This window comes from Podarcis pityusensis (assembly GCF_964106645.2).
Source record: "Podarcis pityusensis genome assembly, chromosome: 12".
NCBI classification, from domain to species: domain Eukaryota; kingdom Metazoa; phylum Chordata; class Lepidosauria; order Squamata; family Lacertidae; genus Podarcis; species Podarcis pityusensis.
Genome location: NC_138037.1, coordinates 38942208 through 38963581, shown reverse-complemented (window position 1 = coordinate 38963581; position 21374 = coordinate 38942208). Strand labels below are relative to the sequence as shown.

General features: G+C 39.0%; 1 protein-coding gene and 1 long non-coding RNA gene across 11 annotated transcripts in view; one reads left to right on the top strand and one right to left on the bottom strand.

Moving 5' to 3' along the window:
- LOC308459562 overlaps positions 1–11981 on the top strand; it is a 37547-nt gene extending 25566 nt beyond the window's left edge. Inside the window, exons 2-3 of the long non-coding RNA XR_013978151.1 lie at positions 9710–9797; positions 11075–11981. This is a non-coding gene — a long non-coding RNA (uncharacterized lncRNA). The remainder of the gene's footprint in view (positions 1–9709; positions 9798–11074) is intronic.
- The window catches only part of PLCL2 (phospholipase C like 2), a 147890-nt gene that overhangs the window by 7492 nt on the left and 119024 nt on the right, over positions 1–21374 (bottom strand). For all 10 annotated transcript variants that reach the window (XM_080974597.1, XM_080974598.1, XM_080974599.1 and 7 more), the window contains 3 exons: positions 15272–17758; positions 11997–12200; positions 2917–2992 (listed from right to left, as the gene is read on the bottom strand). In XM_080974597.1, coding sequence (XP_080830723.1) covers positions 2917–2992; positions 11997–12200; positions 15272–17758 — 2767 coding nt within the window. The remainder of the gene's footprint in view (positions 1–2916; positions 2993–11996; positions 12201–15271; positions 17759–21374) is intronic.

Sequence of the window (21374 nt, the reverse complement as noted above, 5' to 3'; positions counted from 1 at the left end):
ACCTACTGGATCTGATACGCTTGGTTTCTACCAACTAAACAAGGTGTCAGTTAATGATGATAGCTCATTAATTCTGAAGCACAGTGACTTACAAATCTTCTTTGCAATTTCAAAAGAGGAACGAAATAAAGAAAGGCCAATCTCAGGGCCCTTATAGATGAATAAAATATTTTCCCCTTTAGAACTGTATTCTTGAAAGTTTCAATGCAGTGTCTAGAAAGGTTCTAAAAGGCAAAATAGTCAAACAACATGAATGATAAATTGCCTCAGGAAACACACTAGAAGGCTGCCATTTGGCTAAAGAGTATTACTGCTAGAATGAATACTGTTGATAAGACTTCATTTCTTTTTCATATATGCTGTTTTAACAAGGAGAGTATCTTTCTGATGCAAAGAAACAGAATAATAGCTCTATGCAGGTGGCTTTACCTGGCTGATGAGATGAGGATACCACTTTAAGACACTGAGAAATCACTTTTTAAAATACTATGTATAAAAGTATTAACTTGTCAGGGAGATGACTAGGCTACAATTGTTCTACCTGACCTTCTAGTTTTTTTATGTGGAATTACTTTGTATGGAAGAGGATTCACTCATGTGAACCTCCATCTGAAGTCTAAGGTGGGAAAACACAAACACACACATACCCCTGGAGCAAAGATAAAACTATTGTACATTTTACCTTAAAAAGTTAGTCGAGATCTATGTAGACTCATGCATCTGCATAGACCAAGATACACAGAAGGATTTTTAATCCTAAACACAGCCCATGGGAAAATTCCACTGCAAACAAAGTTACACCCCCATGTGTTTGTGGGACTAAAAATGCAAGTCAAGGTCGTTGCTTCCTGAAAGAATTTGCAAAATCAGGATGCTATGTCAAAAATATTCATCTACCTTTCTCTTTACTCCTTCATAAAATATGACTTGGTCATAATTAAATGCAGTGCAAAAAATATCCAGCAACATATTTTTTTTTTTGCACAAAACAAACATCAGGAAAACTAAACACTGGAGGTTTATCAGCCAGACCAAGGTTACTTATTAATACAAATATTTGATAGGTTAATATTGAACCATATACAGCGGCTTGCTAAATCAGAACTGGAGCAAGTCAGACTTCACACGCACACCCAGTTCAACAATTGCACCCACCACTTCCCCAACGCAACTTCAGCACTGAAGGCTTTTGTGCACTATGGGGCTCCATGCCGTAACTACTTGAATCAACAGTTTGCCACATGTCTTACTGAAAAGGCCTGGGAATGGAAACAGTCTACATTGTTAGTAGGATCAGACATCCTTTCTATTGCCCATTTATGATGACTGCACATGCAAAAATTTTGCTTCACCTCCAAACTGTGCACATCCCATAACATCCTGGTGGAATCCTATAACTTTTTATACCACAAATAGCTTGGTCTTAATCTCAGGGTCATGAGTTTTGAGCCCCGCGTGGGGTAAAAGGTTCTTGCATCACAGGGAGTTGGACTAGATGACTCTCATGGTCCCTTCCAACTCTATGAATCTCTGAATCACATTTATTTTTGTTGTACTTTGGTTAACAAAAGCTACAATCCCTCTTGGGAAAGCATTGCAAAACAAACTAATACAAGACTAATGCACTAGAACATGTTGCAGAAACGTCGTAAATCACAGCCGTCATCTGAAGCAGTCCCTAGGAGCTTCAGTGTATAAGGACCACAACATTCTTCACACTGACACAAAGAAATGGTCCCATGAAGGCAGAACAACACCTCCAAAATGCATGTGCTAATCAGACTGCTTAGTTAGGGTAATAAGTAATTCCACTGATACTTTTAGCAGTGCAATCCTGTGCCTGCCTACTCTGTCTGCCAAGTTCAATGGGTTCCTACTCAGAGTAGAACCACTTAAATTAATGAACCCAGTTCATGTCCACTAACCTCAAAGGACCCACTCTGAGTAGGACTAGTACTGAATACCACCCAATGGGCTTACTGACAGGTAAAGGTTAAAGATCACAACCTTTCTAGACAATTCATCAGGCAGGAAGAAAGAGTTCTAACTAAAAAGCTCTTTATGCCATTGAGACCAACAAAAACATCTTTATGTTTTCTTTGTGATAAATGCAATGGTATCAATTGCATATTTATTTCCAGCATTTTGATCATTAAATCTTCATCTGTTCCACTCAACTGCAAAAAATGCATTCCTATCTAATTACACCTGCAAGACATGTATTAGTTTCTGCTTTACAAACAAAACAAAACAAAATAGGTAGAAATTAAATGACCTATAACTGTGAGATCCTCTGGCTTGCAACTGTATATACATTGCTTCCAAATGGCATAAATCCATCCTTAGAGAAATCCTGCCAACCCTGCCAACACACTATATTTTCACTATTTCATTGTCAAATAAAAGATGGAAATAATTGAGACAGGGAAGCTGTATACTATGTATTATAAATATTATATGTGATTTTAAATGCTATTAAACTTCCCTGTCAGGTGGAAGCTGCTCATTTAATTCTTGTTCCAGTTAACGCTTTTAAATTTTGGCATTGGCAGACTGAGGCAAATCTTGATTCTTGATTCTTGATTCTTTTCCGAGTTAAGGCTAATGTGAGACCTTCGGCAAATCACTTGCCAAAACGTTTCACTCAGCCAAAAAGCAAGTTTTTTACTCATTGTAAATTGAAATGAAAAATGAAAGAATAGAATAATCAGCTGCAATGTTCCATGTATCAAAGAAACATAACTCTCACATAGCTCCTAAAATCTTTAACACAAAAACCCAAAAGTAAGTAACTGAAATTCGTCTGTTGAATCATGTTGGTTATATAATACATTGATGTGCGACTATTTTTACACTTTTAGTAGAATATGTTAACCCACTGCAGAATACTGAATAAAAATAGAGTTGTGTCCTTACCTGCTTTTTGGCACTGGGCTATTTTTTCATATACGTTATCTGCATTTTCTATCAGAGTCTTGATAGTTTGAATCATCTGTAACAAGAGAATAACTTGAGCAATGAGAAAATGAGCAATGAAAACTAGAAGTCAGAGCACTGGCGAATCCAGACTCACAGCCTGCATGAACTGGCCATTTCTCAGACAGAACGTATTTCCCTACCCGAGCTCTTTTCTTAATTGAAGTTGCTAGAGATTAAAACGGGACAATTGTGGCCTTCCACTTGCAAAGGATAAACTCTGCTACAGAGCTGTGGCTCCTCTCTAAACTTTGTATAGTAACATTCTCAGATTACGGTGGTACCTCGGGTTAAGTACTTAATTCGTTCTGGAGGTCTGTTCTTAACCTCCCGCTGCTGCTATGCCACCGCAGTGCGATTTCTGTTCTAATCCTGAAGCAAAGTTCTTAACCCGAGGTACTATTTCTGGGTTAGCAGAGTCTGTAACCTGAAGCGTCTGTAACCTGAAGCGTATGTAACCCGAGGTACCACTGTACTACATTGCTGGTGACACTACCGGAGGCGCCAGGTTCTGTCCAACCTATGAGCAACACAGGCCATGAGGCCCGCTGCCACCCCCGTGAGGCCTGGTGTCGTGAGGCCCAAACCCTCAAGTTTTGCGGAGCTGAAGACACCTCAGCCCTATGGAGCTGGAGCCTATGGACACTACTGCATTACTTTTTTAAAAAGCTCTTTATTTAGATTTATACCCCACTTTTCTCAGAGACTCAAAGTACCGTATTTTTTGCTTTTCCCCTCCCAAAAAGTAAGGGGAAATGTGTGTGCATCTTATGGAGTTAATGCAGGCAGGAGGCTCTGCTCAGCGCTCCCTTTAAAGAGCCGCACACACGCTCCATGCGCTCTTTAAAGGGAGCAGAGCTCTTGGGGTAGCCTTCATCCCGCTGCCCTGAAGAGGCTTTGCGCGGCTATCCCAGAAGCCAGATCCTTCTTGCTGTTCTGGTTTCTGGGAGTCAGAATATATTTTTTTTCTTGTTTTCCTCCTCCAAAAACTAGGTGCATCTTCTAGAGCGAAAAATATGGTACCTTTGAAAAATTCACATATGTTCTAGTAATTCGATCATATACAAATGTACAAGATTCTATAATAATTGCCTCCCTGAGGAAAACATATTCACAGGGCTGTTATTTGTACTCACTCATTTATTTGCTAATATGCCAAGTCATCCTCCTTTACTAACAGGCATTTCAAAGTGTCAGAATTTGCCATGTTAATTGTGTGTGAGTGTTTGTGGATTCTACAGATTTAGAGGTGTAGTTATGCAATAAAATGCATAGGTTGCTCCTTTTAGAATACAGTGCTTCCATGAGAACATGCTGTATATATGTTTCAAGCCACAAATCCCAGGAGCAATGCTCAACATTGATTTCATGGCTAGAGTTTAAATTGGCCCAGTGTGGATACATAAAAGTCCACAATCCTGAATCTTGCCAAGTATTGCTTGTCGGAACAAAATGCAGTCAAACAGGGCCTGAGATCTTTCAAATATTTCCTCACATATCCACTGCCTAGCAAACAGCAAGGCGGACAGGGAAATGCCGCTACCATGGCACTACACTGATGAGTTGAAACAGTTTTCACTAAAGAAGGGAACTGCCACAACACGGCAGAAACATCTCCAAGCCAGGTGAGGTCAACTTCGTAGTGTTTCATAGTCTCCATACTCCCAAAAAGAGCCCAGTCTCAATTTCTCTGTTATAAACAAGGGGCAAAATATCATACAACCCATATACTTTATAAATAATGCACAGAAAGGCAAATTATCTTTAAATTATTTTAAGACTCCTCAAGAAACATTTAATGAAGGCAGTAACATCAAATTAGCAGGTGGGGAATTGTACCATGTCCTGTATTGTATATCCTGTGCCCACCAACTGATTTAAAAATTTGGTTCATAAAGCCACAAGTTTAATGATGAAGGGCTTTGAAATGCTTTCAGTAAACCCATTACATCAGATTCAATACAGCAATAAGTCTTCAATATATAGCAATAAGCAATACCTTATAGCAATATCTTCAGCTGGTTGTCAAGTTAAAGTGATCCATCTCCAAAATACAGAAAATCCAATAGCAAAAAGAAATCCTTTGTAATCCTCTTTTTGTTTTCAGATTATCATTTACTCATTATTTCAGTGTCTCACTTTCAGGGTTATTGGAGCACATTCAAAAACCTGTTTTTCATTACCTCCCCTCAGTGGAGTTAATTTACTTTAGCTTTATTCTAGTTTGTTGCCTTCTTCTGTCATGGTGTATTTTCCTACTTCACCCTGAAACTACACTCCTCCAGACCAAATTGTCCAATTGGCCCAATCAAATAATGACTAAGTAAGCCAGGATATGCACCCACATGCAGCCCCTTTGCTCCTCCTTTGGGGAAAGTGCAGAAACAAGTGACGGAGCCGCAGTTAACCATAGTTTCCTGTGAACTGGAAACTGTGGTTAGTAGCTTCCAAATGAGCCAGGATTTAAACCATGGTAGAATTCCATTGCAAGGTATATATGACTGTGGAAAGGAGCCTAAGAAGATCCAACCATAAACAATTCCAATGAGAAAGCGAAATGGGACACATTTTAAAATGTGATAGCACAAAAAAACTTTTAGTGGCAATACAATGGCAATTAAGACACAAGCTTAGTAAGGAGGGTTTGGGGTTTTTTAAGGGACATGCAAAAGAAGTTAAAACAAAAGACAGGTCACTAAGGATGAATACAAAATTGTTTAGTTCAGTCTTGTAGGGCAAAAGCTACTTGCCTTAGGGTTTGATTTTACTTTAGGAATTTCTTTCACCCAATACACTGTTATACTAAAAGTTGAATTAGCAAAGTAGGTCACATTAAGTGGTTGAATCTGACAAGTAAAAGCAACTTTTAAATAGTGCTAACCTAACACTCAGCATTGATATAGGAAACAGTTATCCAGCCTTTTCTTAGTGTCTATCAGGTCTTTTTTATCACTCTTTGTCCTTTAGAATTCTTTTGCCATTAGAAATACAGGGTTTATTTATTTCCATTTTTCATAGAACTGTGATAAGAACTCAAAATAAAGAGAACTCGGTGACTGCGAGTCCTTGTTCCCCCTGTCTACTTCTTGGGTGGTGTATACATGGAGCTGCATTTCAAATGTTACCCAAAACATTAACATTTTGAGAAAATATGCAGTCCATATTCTGTGGAAATATGGGCACAGCCTTTCTGAAATACATTAACTGGCTTGGAGTCACATCTAGGTATGAGAGCTTCATCAGGACCTGGGAATTAGGCAGCTCAAGTAAGAATTTGTCCATCGGGAACTTAGATGGATAGTTAGGCATGAGCAGTTATGCAACTTTATTAAGAGAGGTAATATGAAGGTAATCCTTTAACCTCTATCCTAATGACGAGATTGCAGAACTAGAAATTAAGTACAGATTTGCAATGTCTCAAGAAGTTAAGAACATCTTAAGTATTAACCGGGCCTCAGGATCTATACATATATCAAATTGTGATGGTTCCAGCACATCCAGTAAGGGAATTACACTAACCCACCAAACAAGGCAATGATTTAACTATGGAGAGAAGATTTAAAATACTATTTATCAGATAGTAACACTTGTCAGATCATTACTTGAAAACAGATACTAATTAAGATCTTACATGGCGGTTTGTAGTCCAACAACATCTGAAGAGCCGCAAGTTACCTTCTCTCACTATAGATCAATATAGGAGTGTGTCCAAATGACTGCAATGTTCTTGGTTTGTTCAACATTTTACAGAGTTGTAGGGCTTCATTTCTGACTCTGCAATCTAACCTAATCTCAAGATTTGTCAGTAGCCTTCATTAAATGCTTTTCCAGAGCAGCAGGCTCACAAGTTGTTACTACAGAAATGGTACTACCTGGGAGAAGGCCACTGATATTATACCTACCGCTCTGGCAAATGTGTAGCATTTCATAACCTCTATAATTATGTTGGCAATAACACATAGCATGTATTAAACAAACTTAATAGCTATTGCCTAACAAAATGTTTTCTGAATCTTTACTTTCTTCGTATACCTTATAATTTCAATGATAACAACTTCTGGGATTGGTGAAGTACAGACCTTCACTTAAGAGGAGCTTTGTACGTCAACCTCTGTGACAGCACATAGGGAAAAGACCTTGTAAACAAGACGGCAATCAATAGTAACCTCATTACCGACCAGCTGTGGTTAGGCCCAGGCAATCAAAGTCGATTTATAATGAAGTGTAATTGATCTTTCTACTGCTTTAAATGCTGTCCAAAATTGCCATTGTAAGAAAACAAATCTTCTGGGTGTTACTTATGTTTACAATAAAGTACTTGTCATTCATATAAGACTGCTTGGACGAGGTTTAAGAAATAGAATTTGTCTGGTGTTCCCAATTGGTCTGAAAACCATGTATTTGTACGTTGTGGACTGCATGGTGCTATTCATTTACGGGACAAGTAGACAAAACTTGAAAAGAACATTATTGACCTCTCTAGAACAGCCTAAAAGCGTCTTCCCTACTTTAACTACTTTTTTTTTTAAAAAGCCATGCTGGAGAAAGAACCATCTAATACAGCATCTTGTTCTTACATGTTTTAGCATTTTTAAGGAGAAAAACCTATACTCACTTTCTACACCTGATCCATACATTTTATACACATCTAATATGCTCCCCCTTACTCTTCATCTTCCCCCTAAACTATAAGTTGCTTTGGGACACTCTTCTGTGTGTGGAAAGTGACAAATCAATAAATAATATATAAAACTACCACCACTACTACTAATCTTTTTTATTATTATTTGTATGCCATCCATCTAACTAACTAACTAACTAACTAACTAACTAACTAACTAACTAACTGGGTTGCCTCACCCACTCTGGGGGGCTCCCAAAAGACTTTTAAAAACATTAGAACATTCCAATTGCACCCTTCCCTCATAAGGAAATTGCTCATATCCCACAATCATTTTGGTTGCCCTCTTCTGATTTTTGCAGCTCTGTAATGTCCTTTTCTGAAAAAGGACAACAAAAATGAACGGGGGATTAGAGCAAACCGTCACACAATCCTTTCTGTTCTGTTCTATTCCCTTCAATCCCAAAACACTATGGTAGTGGAGCCACTTTTGCTTTCACTAGCAGGAGGGAACGGGAATTCGAAGAAAGTTTTGCCTGCGTTTTTTTGCTACAGAATTCCCACTGCCAAACTGGGAAACCACTGCAGTTTTTAAAAGCAGCATATGTACTTGATATTTGGAATGGTTACATCAAAACCAAAGCAAAACTCTGTCTGCACATGTGGATTCCTCTCTTATACCCACCTTTTGGATCCCAGCTGTCCAGTCCTAGTCACAATTCCTACGAACTCTTTGGATCCGTCACAAAATATCTCTCAATGTCACAATGTAATCTACTCTTGGAGGGGGTCTCATTTCCTTGCATCAAAAGTAATAAACATGTTTTTGTATTATCCCCTTATACTCATAATTTCATCACCCATTTTATCAGAACTTTTAGCTAAAGGAAAGCATTTTCTTAGGGTTTCAAGGAAATGCAGGACAGTAGGTAAGAGGGATAAACCAATATTGTACAACAATTTTGTCCCAGTGCAACTTATCAGTTGCCATAATGAATCTATAGAAGGAACTGAACATAGAACCATGTATGTTTAATCTAGTTTCGGGGTGGAGCTATGTTCTCAATTCCAGGTTGGTTACAGTCTTCTTGATTCCCAGATTTGGGGTGCCAAATCCTTCAGTCATTCAATCGAGTTGCCCAAAAAAGAGTACAGTGGTACCTCGGTTTACGAACTTAATCTGTTCCGGAGGTCAGTTCTTAAACCGAAACCATTCTTAAACCGAGGCATGCTTTCCCTAATGAGGCCTCCCGCCGCCGGTGCCCTTCCATCATTCGGATTCCATTCTTAGACCAAGGTAAAGTTCTCAAACTGGGACACTATTTCTAGTTTTGCGGAGTTTGTAAACCAAATGGTTCTTAAACTGGACTGTTCATAAACCGAGGTACCACTGTATATTAACCAGGGGCCTCATGCTTGTTTCAATAATGTTACGCATTCAACTAGACATAGCAATGTTGCTGTTCTGTAACTTATGGTTCTAGCATCTCTCCACTTACTATAAATACTATAAATACATCCAAATGTGGGCTCAGGCTCAACTCCCAACTGAAATAATTTGCAATTTCTCCATTAGTCCACATAAGATAGCCTGGGGGGGAATTCCCAAATGCAAACCCAGCCATTTGCATGCAATAATGTATACTGAATTTGAAAAAATTGTATCGTGCTTTATATTTTTATGAGGAAAATGTATAATCTAAAAACTATCCAGGGACATCTTAATTAACTGAAAATAGTTGCTCACTTGACACTAGTTCTTTAATAATTATAAGTTTCTCCTTTAACACAGAACACATTTTCATTCTATAATGCCTCAATTCCCTGTAGTAGTTTGTCATTTTAAATTACTCTGATATTGGCTAGCATTTTTACTGGAGAGAGCTTACACCCTTGTGTAGGTTAATGAACAAATATATTGAGCTCCCTAGTTACTCATTGTGCAAAAATAAATTTAAAATACTAAACTAGAGAGAGGATTACTTCAGTTACCAGTGTAAATGTTTGATCTAATTTTTATGGTAAGGGAGGTATTTCTGACAAAGAAATGTTAAATATTAAATTAGTATATTTATCTGAGATGGATTGACCCAGGAACTGTTGTACTTTCAGAAACATCCATGATAACCACGAAGCATACTGAGAATGAAGAAAACAATGTAAATCAGAGATAGCCCATGCACTCACCATGGAAACCAAGGTTTGTTTTTAAAACATTCCATAAGGAAATGCCCATGTTTTCACTCTAGTGCAGAGCAAAGGCTGCAGCATGTTAAAACACAAGTTATAAACTAGCTATGCAGCACAAAAGTAAAAGGGTTTCTATTCTTATTTAAGACGAGTTTGACATAACTCTACCGTAAACATCACTATGATTTACATGCAATACCTATACATTTGCAGCACTGCTTGCCAATAGAGGCTTTCCTTGCCCCTTACATATATACATATTGCAATGCTTCCTGCGACATATGAAAAACTACAAGTATAGTTTTATAGCAGCAACGTTTAACTTTCAATGTGGAGGCCCTTTGCTGCTAAGTTTTGAAATAGCTTTTGTTCTAAGTTTCCTATGACATATTTTGTCTGAAACTGAACTTTGCTCCTAAAAGCTAGGCAAATGTGCACCTACTGTATTATAGTTTCAAGCAGTTTCTAGTCTCAACAAAATGCTTGGAACAATTAATATTCTAAGTGCAAAGTTTAAACAGATTGTTTGCATATTGCAAATATATCCTCATCCCTATCTGAGTCCCGTCATCAGCTCCTGGTAAAAGTAATGGTGGAAATGCAGCTTTGTCTATCTATCCACTAACAAAAGGAAATGGTTAGCCGAATGGGGGAGGGAAGCCAGTTTTGCCAACTTCCCCTCCACCCCACAGCTTCTGCAACCATCATCACCCCATCTGCTCTGCAGGTTCCCCCATGCCCCTGGAACAGAACAGTATCATGGATCAGATGGTTCTACAAGAAGACGATAAGCTCCTCTTAGTGTCTTAATGTGAAAATGGAATGAGCTACAGTGGTACCTCGGGTTACATACACTTCAGGTTACATACGCTTCAGGTTACAGACTCCGCTAACCCAGAAATAGTACCTCAGGTTAAGAACTTTGCTTCAGGATGAGAGCAGAAATTGTGCTCCGGTGGCGCAGCGGCAGCAGGAGGCCCCATTAGCTAAAGTGCTTCAGGTTAAGAACAGTATCAGGTTAAGAACGGACCTCTGGAACGAATTAAGTTCTTAACCAGAGGTACCACTGTACTCTCAAAGTCCATTTGTTCAATAAAGACAGGACTCACTGAGAAGGGAACCAAGTTTGGGGAAATATAATGGGAGATGTTTCATTTTAGCTTGCTAAGTAACAGTTCTTGAGTGTTTCCCTTTTCCATGTTCCAGAAGCGGTATAATTTAATAGATATAATTGTATTTGCTAGGTAGCCTAAGCATTAAAATATTCACATTTTTTATCAATTTCAGGATACATCTAGCTTTAAAACACATTTTCCGAAACATATACAAGGTGTTAAAGCTTGGTTGCTGTTTTTAAGTGATTCTGGTAGCACAGAAGTGGAGAAGAGACGAAGTACCATCACAAGAAGAATGAATATATAGAACTTGCCAGCATGACAAATAGAATAAGAAATAAAGATGATAAAATTTAAAAGAGGACTGGACATTATATATAGATTATATGGGAAAATATTATAACAAGAAAATAATCGTAACAGGCTGACAAAAATATTCAGCAGTAGAGGTTACAACGTGGGATAATATAAGGTAATGAAAACAACTTAGTAGAGTAAGATAACACAGTGGAAAAGATAGCAGTTAGGAAACCAAGGAAAGAGTGGGAGTAAAAGTTAAGGTTTATAAGACTCAAATAAATTGGAGGAATAAGATATTATCATCAATATACATATATATGTCTTATATTTATGTATTTTTTCTTATTATCCTGTGTGTAACACAGTAAGTGTTGATGATATGCTAAAACAGAAAAGCAAATAAAAATATATATTTTAAAAAAGCTTGTAAAGAAGTTTCTAAAAATTGAACTGAATCAGGTATTGAAACTAATGTGATTCACATTTTTGTAATAAAACTAAACCCTTAAAACAACACCATTTTCTTTTCCCCCTCAGACTAAAAACAAGGCTACAGCTTGGTCATATATATAAAATTGCACAGCAGTAACCCACACACACGAGCATAGCATCAGATACACGTCAAGCAAATGTTTTTGGTAACAATGACTTGCACAGGCCACAGTTTCATACGAAAACATTGTTATACCCTCTGCATTCATGCAAATGATCTTCCATCCACGTGATTTGGAAGGTTAGACTAATATTTTGAAAGTAATATATTGTCTAAAGTATGTTTAATAAAGGCTACTCACTGTTTCATATGCTGTTACAATTTTTTTCAAAACTTCTGGAATGATTCCTTGCAACTCCATAACGGGATACTGTTCGCTGAGATTCATCACAACCAAGGGTGTGTTATCAGATCTCACCAAGCGTGGAGATACTGCCAGAATGCATTGCATGAGGTTTGCTACAGGAGAGAGGCCACACAGCTCTTTGAATAAAACCACTGCATTCTGTTGAAAAGGAAGGAAGAAGTTATATTTCACTTATACACAATTTGAATCTCAATTATCTTTAGTTTAAGATATTTCAACCTCATTGTACAATCCTAATAGCTACCAAAATAAAAAAAAACCCCTTATCTGTAGCCATGTTCTGCAGAAACATCAACTTTCTGAAGGAATTAAGGTACCAACAAGGCTTGCAGTAGTTATCCAGAATTAAAATTAAGCAGATATGCTTTAGAATGCTTCTACATTCTAAAGTAATCCCACTTTTCAGCTGCAGTTCACAGTACTGTAATCATTTCTTCTCCCTGCAGAGAAACAGTCGAAATTCCAGCTCATGCTCTTTACTTGAAAAACTTTCAGTCATCAATATTGTCATGCAAACTTTTTCTCTCTAGGAGTTAAGTGATCATGGGTCATTTTACATTACTCTTCGGATATATATTTTTCCAGTGCTGTATTATGATGTCTACAATGCAGGTCAACATCTGTTGATCCTGCCCAATGTTAGTGTATCTATTTCAATTCACTTTAGTCTTTCATTCATCCTTTAACAAGGTAAAACGAATCACAGGCAGGAAGTATTATCCTAGAATAATTTAACATTAAATGAAATACCTAATATTAGTACTTGCTTAGTACCAAACCGTGATAACAGCAACCTACTTGACACGACAGTACATGAAACAACATAGAAATGCTGAGGATATGGAAGGTTTTGCCTCAGCAACAATTTAATATGGGGACTTGTAAACATACATCTTAAGTTTATCTGACACTAGTTTATGTAGGGCCTTCACATCCCTTGATGACTGCAGAATCAAGTGATGGCTTGCATATATGAATGAGCCATTTTAGATCACACACCACAAACACAATGCTTTTTGATGCACTTAGCTCATACAATCAGCTGCAAGCCAACAAACACAACTGTTTTCTGCAAAACAGGTATGCTGAACCCCAGGCTTGCAAGCCTCATCCAACCCACCAAGCCTTTTCTGGTAGCCTAGAAGTGCCACTGAACAAAGTTCCTCTCCTCTTATTTATCCACTAACACTTAGCAGATTAGAGCACTGGAAACCTGAGCACTGGGTGTATCAAAATAAGGCAGCAGCTTTCTGTTCTGACCTATATTCACCACAATCAACAGCGTATCCATTCTGCTGCAGTCTGGCTTCTACAAAGTACTACGTTATGTTAAATTGCGGGCAGCAAGATAATAACTTGCATAACTATTTATGTATCTTAACATCCCCTTTCAGTGTAAAGGAAATGTCAAAACACTGTAGAAAGGTCATTAATTACTTACTGTTCATAGAACTAAACAAGAACAACACTGAACAAAGACCAGTCACATTTGTTTACCATTCATGACCACACATGAACATGCCAACTGCAGCAATTTCTGATTTCTTTTCTGTTTTTGTCTGAACTCTCTGACACCCCTAGCTGGGAGTGCTTCGGAAACATCAGAGCAGAGCAGAGTACTCCCTCCGGTTTCCAGAGACCGCCAATCTGTTCAGTGGCAGTGGATAGAAAGGAAAGGCACTTCATTAAACGCTCACGAGGAAGGGACACCAGGGAGGAAGAGGGCCTTCTCCCTGGCAGAGCGGTGGGGGAAGTTTCCCTTCCCCCTTCCTGCTAGAACACTACAGCTACAGAGGGAGCATTTTTTTCTTCCCATCCTTCACATGGCACTACAAAAGAAGTCCACCTCAGGATGCTGCAGCATCCCATTGCTCGAATGCTGGTCTCCTTGGCACGCTGGAGCTCTTGAACCTCTTTACTATCTGCCATGGGTAAAAAGGTGTTGTGAAGAAGGAATGGGGGCTTTCTGCAAGCCATGTGTGGGGTGAGATGGCGTATACTGTATGTGTACTGTGAGTATATGTGCCATGAGAAAGAAGGGGCAAAGGTGGGGTGGGGCATCAGAACCCACTAGCGCTTTGATCATAGGCGCCATTGGGATGTAGCCCTCAGATTAGTCAGCATGTAATGCAGCCCTGAGATTAAAATTCTACTCTGGAACAGATTTTAATGAAGATCAGACTATATATTACCAAAATAAATAATGAGTGTCAGTGTGGTGTAGTAGTTAAGTGTTGAACTAGGAATGGGGAGACCCGGGTTCAAATCTAACTCAGCCATGAAGTTCACTGGGTGACCTTGGACTAGGTCTCGGTCTCTCTCTCTCTCTCTCTCTCTCTCTCTCTCTCTCTCTGCCTCTGCCTAATTTACCTGCCTAATTTACCTCACATAGTTGCTGAGAGGATAAAACTTTACCTCACATAGTTGCTGAGAGGATAAAATGGGGAAGAGGGAGAAGTGCCATGCCACCTCAAGCTCCTTGGAGGAAAAGTGGGGTAGTTTGTGATTATAAGTTGTTTCATACGGTTTTTTAAAAAAATATTGTTGGACTGTTTTATCGTTGTAACTTGCCCTGGGACCTTAGGGTGAAGGGCAGGTCTATAATACTACTAAAAATAAAAATACAGTGGTACCTCGGAAGTCGAATGAAATCTGTTCTGGAAGTCCATTAGACTTCCAAAACGTTCGGAAATCAAAGCACGGCTTCCGATTGGCTGCTGGAAGCTCCTGCAGCCAATCGGAACCCTCGTAAGCCGCGTCGGACGTTCGGGTTCCAAAGAACGTTTGCAAACCGGAACACTCACTTCCGGGTTTGCAGCGTTAGGGAGCCAAAATGTTCGACTTGCAAGGCGTTCGGGATCCAAGGAACAACTGTAAGTAAATAAAACCAGTTAGCCAACCTTGCTATAAAACATATCTATAATCAGTCATCCTTCAGAAGAACAGTCAGATAACAGAAAATACCTTACCGAACAAAAACTGAATCCAGTTAGGGTGGCATCCGTGCCTGAGTATCTTACAGCCATCACTTGAGGGCACTGATAACTCTAATCCTTACTTTTAACTGTCTGCAAAGCCACTGAACCTCTGAGCACATTTACTACGCTTAACTATGTCACATTATTTATTATGGAAACATATAATTACACCAGTATATCTGTATGTAAAATGCTAATCTCATATAAATGGTAGTGAATAAAAGACGGTACCTGCATGTTCTCCCTCAAATCTGTGGCATCCCGTATGGGCTGGAGAGCATTCTTGAATACTTCGTCAATGGTTTTAATCCATAAAGTCCTCATACAGGCATATTCTCTGGATTTCTTGCTCTTCCTGACAGACAGGCCCCGTTTATGTGGCTTTCCACCACCCCTTCTATTAGTTATAGCAACGTGGACAAATAAGAAAGCATGTGCCAGAGCTTCTCCTGTTAAAGACTGAAGGGGGACATGGCGATAACCTGTCTGCAAACACTCAAAGGGAATTGTGTACTGCCCAATAAATTCATCCCCGATATAATCATCGTCCAGCACTACAAAGCGCACCATGGCGAGTTCAGGTAGATTAATCTGAAATTCAAAACTCTCATCAAAAATTGGGTTGTCCCCATTCTGATGCACAGTTTTTGTCCTTTGCTCTGCACAGTCTGCAGGGATCCCATGGATTTCTACATAGACATAAGGGTCTACAACATCACCTTTGGCACCTGACCCTTTTGGTTTAGGAAAGTTCTGTCCGCTAATAATCTTAACATGAAGAAGCTGAGGTGAAACTCCAGGCACAGAGTCCTTCGTATTTGCACTGAAGTAAGAGACTTCTTCCCGCATGATAGCAGGTCGAAGAACATAGCCACAGTTGCCGTTTTGTCGAAACCAACCAATGTTGAGGTCCATCATTAATCCAGGTGTCTGAAAGTTCATTGCTACTATCTGACAGCCACACTTCCAAAAATCCTGTGGGTTCATATTACTAGAATCAATCCTCATAGGGCTAGGGAAAACCCTGGCGAGAAACCGTTTGTTGTAATTCACAAAGTCTCCAGGGTTTTCATTGGCATATTTGGTAGCAAGCACTTCATTGAAGGAGCAAACTTCCCAGTATTTTTGAAGCTGAAATGAAACCTGAAAATCTTTAAATTGAACTGACTTACACATGCTTACCAGTTCTGAAAGCTCTTTGCAGAGCTGAAACCGTTTTACTGTGATAATATTCTGTTGTTCCACACCCTCTTTTCCCATTCTCTGGGACATTTCTACGCCTTCGTCTTCATCTGTAACATCTCCCTCTAGCCCAGAACAATTAGGAGACAGCTTCTTGGCTTTAATTAGTATTTTCCCTCTAAGAGATTCAGGAGAAGGCAGATAAGATTCCTCTGTGTTTGGAGACTGCGTGTGGACCTTGTCTCCCAGTATTTTCTTTATATGCTGAACCATCACCTTCTGCTGCTTGAGACAACAATGGTTTTCTAAGCACAAAATAAGAGGGTATTCCGAAGCAACGAATGCATATTTGTTTATAATGTCGATTACACTGCGGAAGACTATCTGTGAGGTCATGGTGTGCCCTGTGTAAATTACTGGTTCATTGTCAGGACCATCCCACACATCCAACTCGACACACCGACACCCCATTTTCAAAGCACGAATGTATCCTGTGATATCAGATGGGCCTCGGAACTGATCCTCTATCAAGTACGTGTTATGAGATGAGTTTATAAAATAATGAGACAGAGGGTGGTTCATGCCCTGGCACACTTTTTTGTGCTCTGGGTCAAATATATGGCATTCTGGAGAAGTAAGGTAATTTGTAAAACCGTCTATGGAAAGCCAGCCCTTTTCCTGGCCCTCTTTAGATGGCTCATATTTGTGAATAATATCCAGGCTTATCTCTTCGGTGACATGTGCAATACCCTGTTCTGCTTCTAAAAACATCATAAGGTCCTTTGTGTCCAGGAATTCTTTATTGCTAGAAAATTGAACTAACAAAAAATAGATTTCAGGGCGAGTGCAAAGCTCATGAAAGACTTCAATAAACTCTTCCTTTGTGATTTCTGTACCAGGTTTGTCTTTTGTTCTGTGTAGCTCTTTGAACTTCAATTCAATTTTACTAGTTTTTAAACCAGGATTTAAATTTTTTATAAACTGTACAGCTCTGCACATGGATATGCGCCCCAAATTATCAATATCTGTTTCTTTAAACATTTGTGAAACCCATGAAGTCCGCATTTTATCTTGGCTACTTTCTAGCATATCTAGTGTGTGTTTTCCATACGATATCAGGTACCTCAGTCCAGTGACCCAAATATTTGCAACATCTGCAGAATTTGCAACGAGATCTAAAGACTCATAATTATCTCCATAAATAATAGAAAACGCACAGTCTTCCGAAATCTGTTCCGAAATTCCATTGCTACGAAAAATGTCTGTATTTTTCCCTGTTCTCACTTCTTTGATTGATTTAACGTCGATCTTTGCTTTCTCAGAATCCTTCTTTGAAGGTTCCCAACGTAGAGACTGCATGTCCGCATCTAAAAGGAAGTACCGGTGGTAAATTCTGGAGTTGGAGCGAACCTTTCTGAGTTCTGAGCCTTCAACCATGGCGTTAATACAGTCGCTTGCGCTGCTGATCTTCTTTTCAGTTGGCATGCTGCTAAATGACACCGTCTTTTTCCGTTCTCTTTTTTGCTTCGTACCATCCTGAAAAGTAGAGGAAGGGAAAGTTGGTAAGGTACTTGCCACATGTTACAAAAACAGAATATTCTTAAAAGATCTGTTGAGGACTAACATGTATGTCCACCAGTACTGACGTCTATGCAAAATGAATTAAAAGCTACACTAAAAGGTAACAGATATGCAATTTACCCTTATGCTGTTGTGTCCAACTGAGCTCAGTACGACTTATTACCAAGTAAGTGTACAAGGGATTGCATCCTTTAGGTGTCAATGGTGTTTCATGGCCACTTTTTCTGCATTTTTGCAGATAGTATATATTATTGCCTCTCTCTTTTTTACACTCACAGTCAGGAGACTTGCTTAAGACCGACCAAACCAACCAACCAAACTATGCTTCAACAGTACATTACTGTACATTATCTATAAACATGTAATGTGTTTGTGGGCATGGCTATATTTTAATATCTGTTGATATTCTAGGCCACAATTGTTAACATATTAATATAAATGCCCAGAATTTTATTACAAGTCCTGGAAAGAAGAGACGCATATACTTCGTGTGTTGGTTGGGTACTCATTCCTCTGCAATGTGAGACAGAAGAATGGGCCCCATGACAGGGGGAGAGGGCAAAGGATATGAGATGCCGAACTAAGGAGCAAACAGCAGAGTGTTATGAAGCCTAGCAATGTCTTCCTAGCAACTAACCAAGGAGAAAGGAACCTGCGGCTACTGTGGCCATGGCCTCAAACACTCCCCTAGCCACTATTATCTGCTAAGGAGTAAAGGGGTGCTTTAAATTGAGATCCTGCTCCTGGGCATGAACATGGAAATGGGTACAGCTTGAAAAACTGCCCAGAAAAGGTAGAATTCTAGCTTTGTTTACATTATAGCAGGTATAAGTAGGAGGCTAAGTTACACATTGCAGGGCTGCTGAACAGGGCTGAAAAAAGCAGTAGTTTTAAGTCAGAATTCAAAAGTTCGGCTGGCAAAAGACCCAGTGCAGAATCTAGGAGCATTAGCTTCTGCCAACTTCAACTGAAGATGCATAACAAAACTCTTGGCCGCACAGTGAAACTGACAAAAGTGGGGTGGGGGGTGAGCATAAGCTGCTTTTGGAACGGTTTCTTAAGATAATGGGCCAAGCAAGTCTGGCTTGTCCTAGTCTTTGCATATTTAGTGTTTGGGATCAAATGGTCATCAACAATCAGTATCTACATGTCACCTTGCCTATTAGAAATGGACTAAGGTTGGCCTATTTATTGGGGGGGGGGGGAATCAGGAAAGGCCTATAACTTCAAATGTCATTTTATTCTCCATGAAATCCTCTTCATAATTCTTTCCCCACTTTTCTTTTTAACACACAGGAGTTGCAGCAAGCTTGGAGACTGAGGGGAAGACTAGGGAAAGAAGGGGTGTTTATGCATTCCTCCTCATGCTGTTTTTCTTTGGTGGTGGGAAGGATGAAAAGATACCTAGTCCTCAAGGCTGCATACCTTTTTGAAGGAATGAGGGGATATATACTTATATTGCCCATGGCAACACCTATCCATGTATGATGGGAGCAGTGGGAGTGTGGGTGGAGAGAAAGAAGGATTTGGAAGTGGCAAGAAAGATTGGGAAAAGAACCAGAACCGTATCCCACCCCCCATACATGTCTGTACACCCATACACATCAGATCTGATGGGTCTTAGTAACTTCACAACGTTATTCAAAATTAAAGCAACAGTATTGATATCTACACAAGTATTTCTGCAGCAAAATCAAGGACACAAAGCTGATAGGAAGCAGAGCTCAACAGTAAAACTCTGGAGAGAGGGTTATGTTCCAGGGATCATGCCTAAAGCCAAAACTGTATATGGTCAAAACACACTGGGTACAATGGCAGGTGGGATTGCCAAAGTCTTTTTTTCCTGGATGTCTGCTCCCGCTTTAATTTTTTTCAAAAATTTTGGCCAAGTTCATTGAATGTGCATAAGTTGTGGGTTTACTGTAATGCTATTTGAGCACAATGGATGTGAATCACCAGGTTAAATTTCTGAAATTATCAAAATAATAAAGCAGAGCAAAGATCTGATAAAATGCTCATTCTAAAACAAAAACCTGTCACACTGATGGTTATAACATCAAACATACAAGGGCCTGTTTACACATTTATAGCTGCTACACAAAATTCACTTTAATATCTCTGCACATGGCAACTGTTACATGAGAAGGGAACACTTCGGACGATGGCAATAGATGTGGGGAACTAGTGTTCAGTAGACATGCTGTAAGGTTGCAAGGAAATGGAAGGTGGCTAACCACAAAACTTGCTAGGGAAAACTAATAGCATACAGAAATTGAAAGGCTAATGCCTCCATCTATAGAGCCCCATGTATTCTCCAGAGTGTCCACCCAGCTCTGATATTCACATGGAGACATGTGATTGCACCTCTGAGCTTTTGCCATTTCTATGTGCAAATAAATATATGCATATATAGTCATCTACTTCCATAACTGAAATTAATGAAGCCAATGATGGCATTCATGTTTATGGTACATCTTGCAACTGATGTTTCTACATACAAGAAATCAAGAATTTGGGGGGGAGAGCACACCTCTTCACTCCAAATTTACACACTATCTTAAATTTACAACCAAATTTTCAAACAGGCATCAGATAATTCATTCAAAATTTTATTTTTATTTTTTCTTTATATGCTGCTTTCCAGTGCAAAGCTCTGTCAAAGAATTTTAATAATTACATTAAAAGTGTAAAACATTTTTAAAAATAGAAATAAATCAGTCCCGTTTATGAAACACAACGGCATCAGTTTAATGAGTTGTTTTACTAAAACATCTCTGTGGCTACAATCCTAAGTATTTTTGAAAGTATATTCTTTTGACATCTGTACAGGGCTATGAGAGAAACAACCAGGCAAAGGATACAATATGAGTCACAACAGTACAGCTTCAAACGACTTTTCATTACAAAATAAAATAACCAAGTTGTAGTTCTTCCATAAATCTGAGAACACCATAACAAATCTAAAGTTGCTGATGAAGGCCTGTTGTCTGCAAAATTCATAACTCAGTAAAATATTTTCTAATATATGGTAGTTCTTCCTGGCGTCTGGATTCTAGAGAATTTTTCAGCTGTGCTTAGAATCATAGAATTATAGAGCTGGAAGGGACCTAAAGGGTCATCTGGTCCAACCCCCTGCAATGCAGTAATATATCATTTGTAGAATATATCACTAGTGTACATTAATCATTTAGCCTGGTGGATTTCTATCACTGCAAATCAGGAAGAAACAAAGCTAGGTGGAAGCCAATGACTCACCACTCTGCTCTACAAATGAAACTGTATCTCAAACATAATTCTCGCTCAGGAGAATTAATTACCTCATCAAATGAAGAGATTTAACTTGATCAATCGATTGATCATTATTAATGCATGTAATAACTATTCAGAAAATCACTCACAGGGCTGTGGAAGCCCTTGCAAGTTGTATAGTCTGACATCACTAGTGGGGAGGCTCATCTGTTCCCCTTACCATAGTATTTTAATGCTTCTTCCCCTCACACTTAAAAATAAATAAATTCTTAACATGTACACAAACTCCTATATCATTCAAACACAAGAAAACCCAGACAGT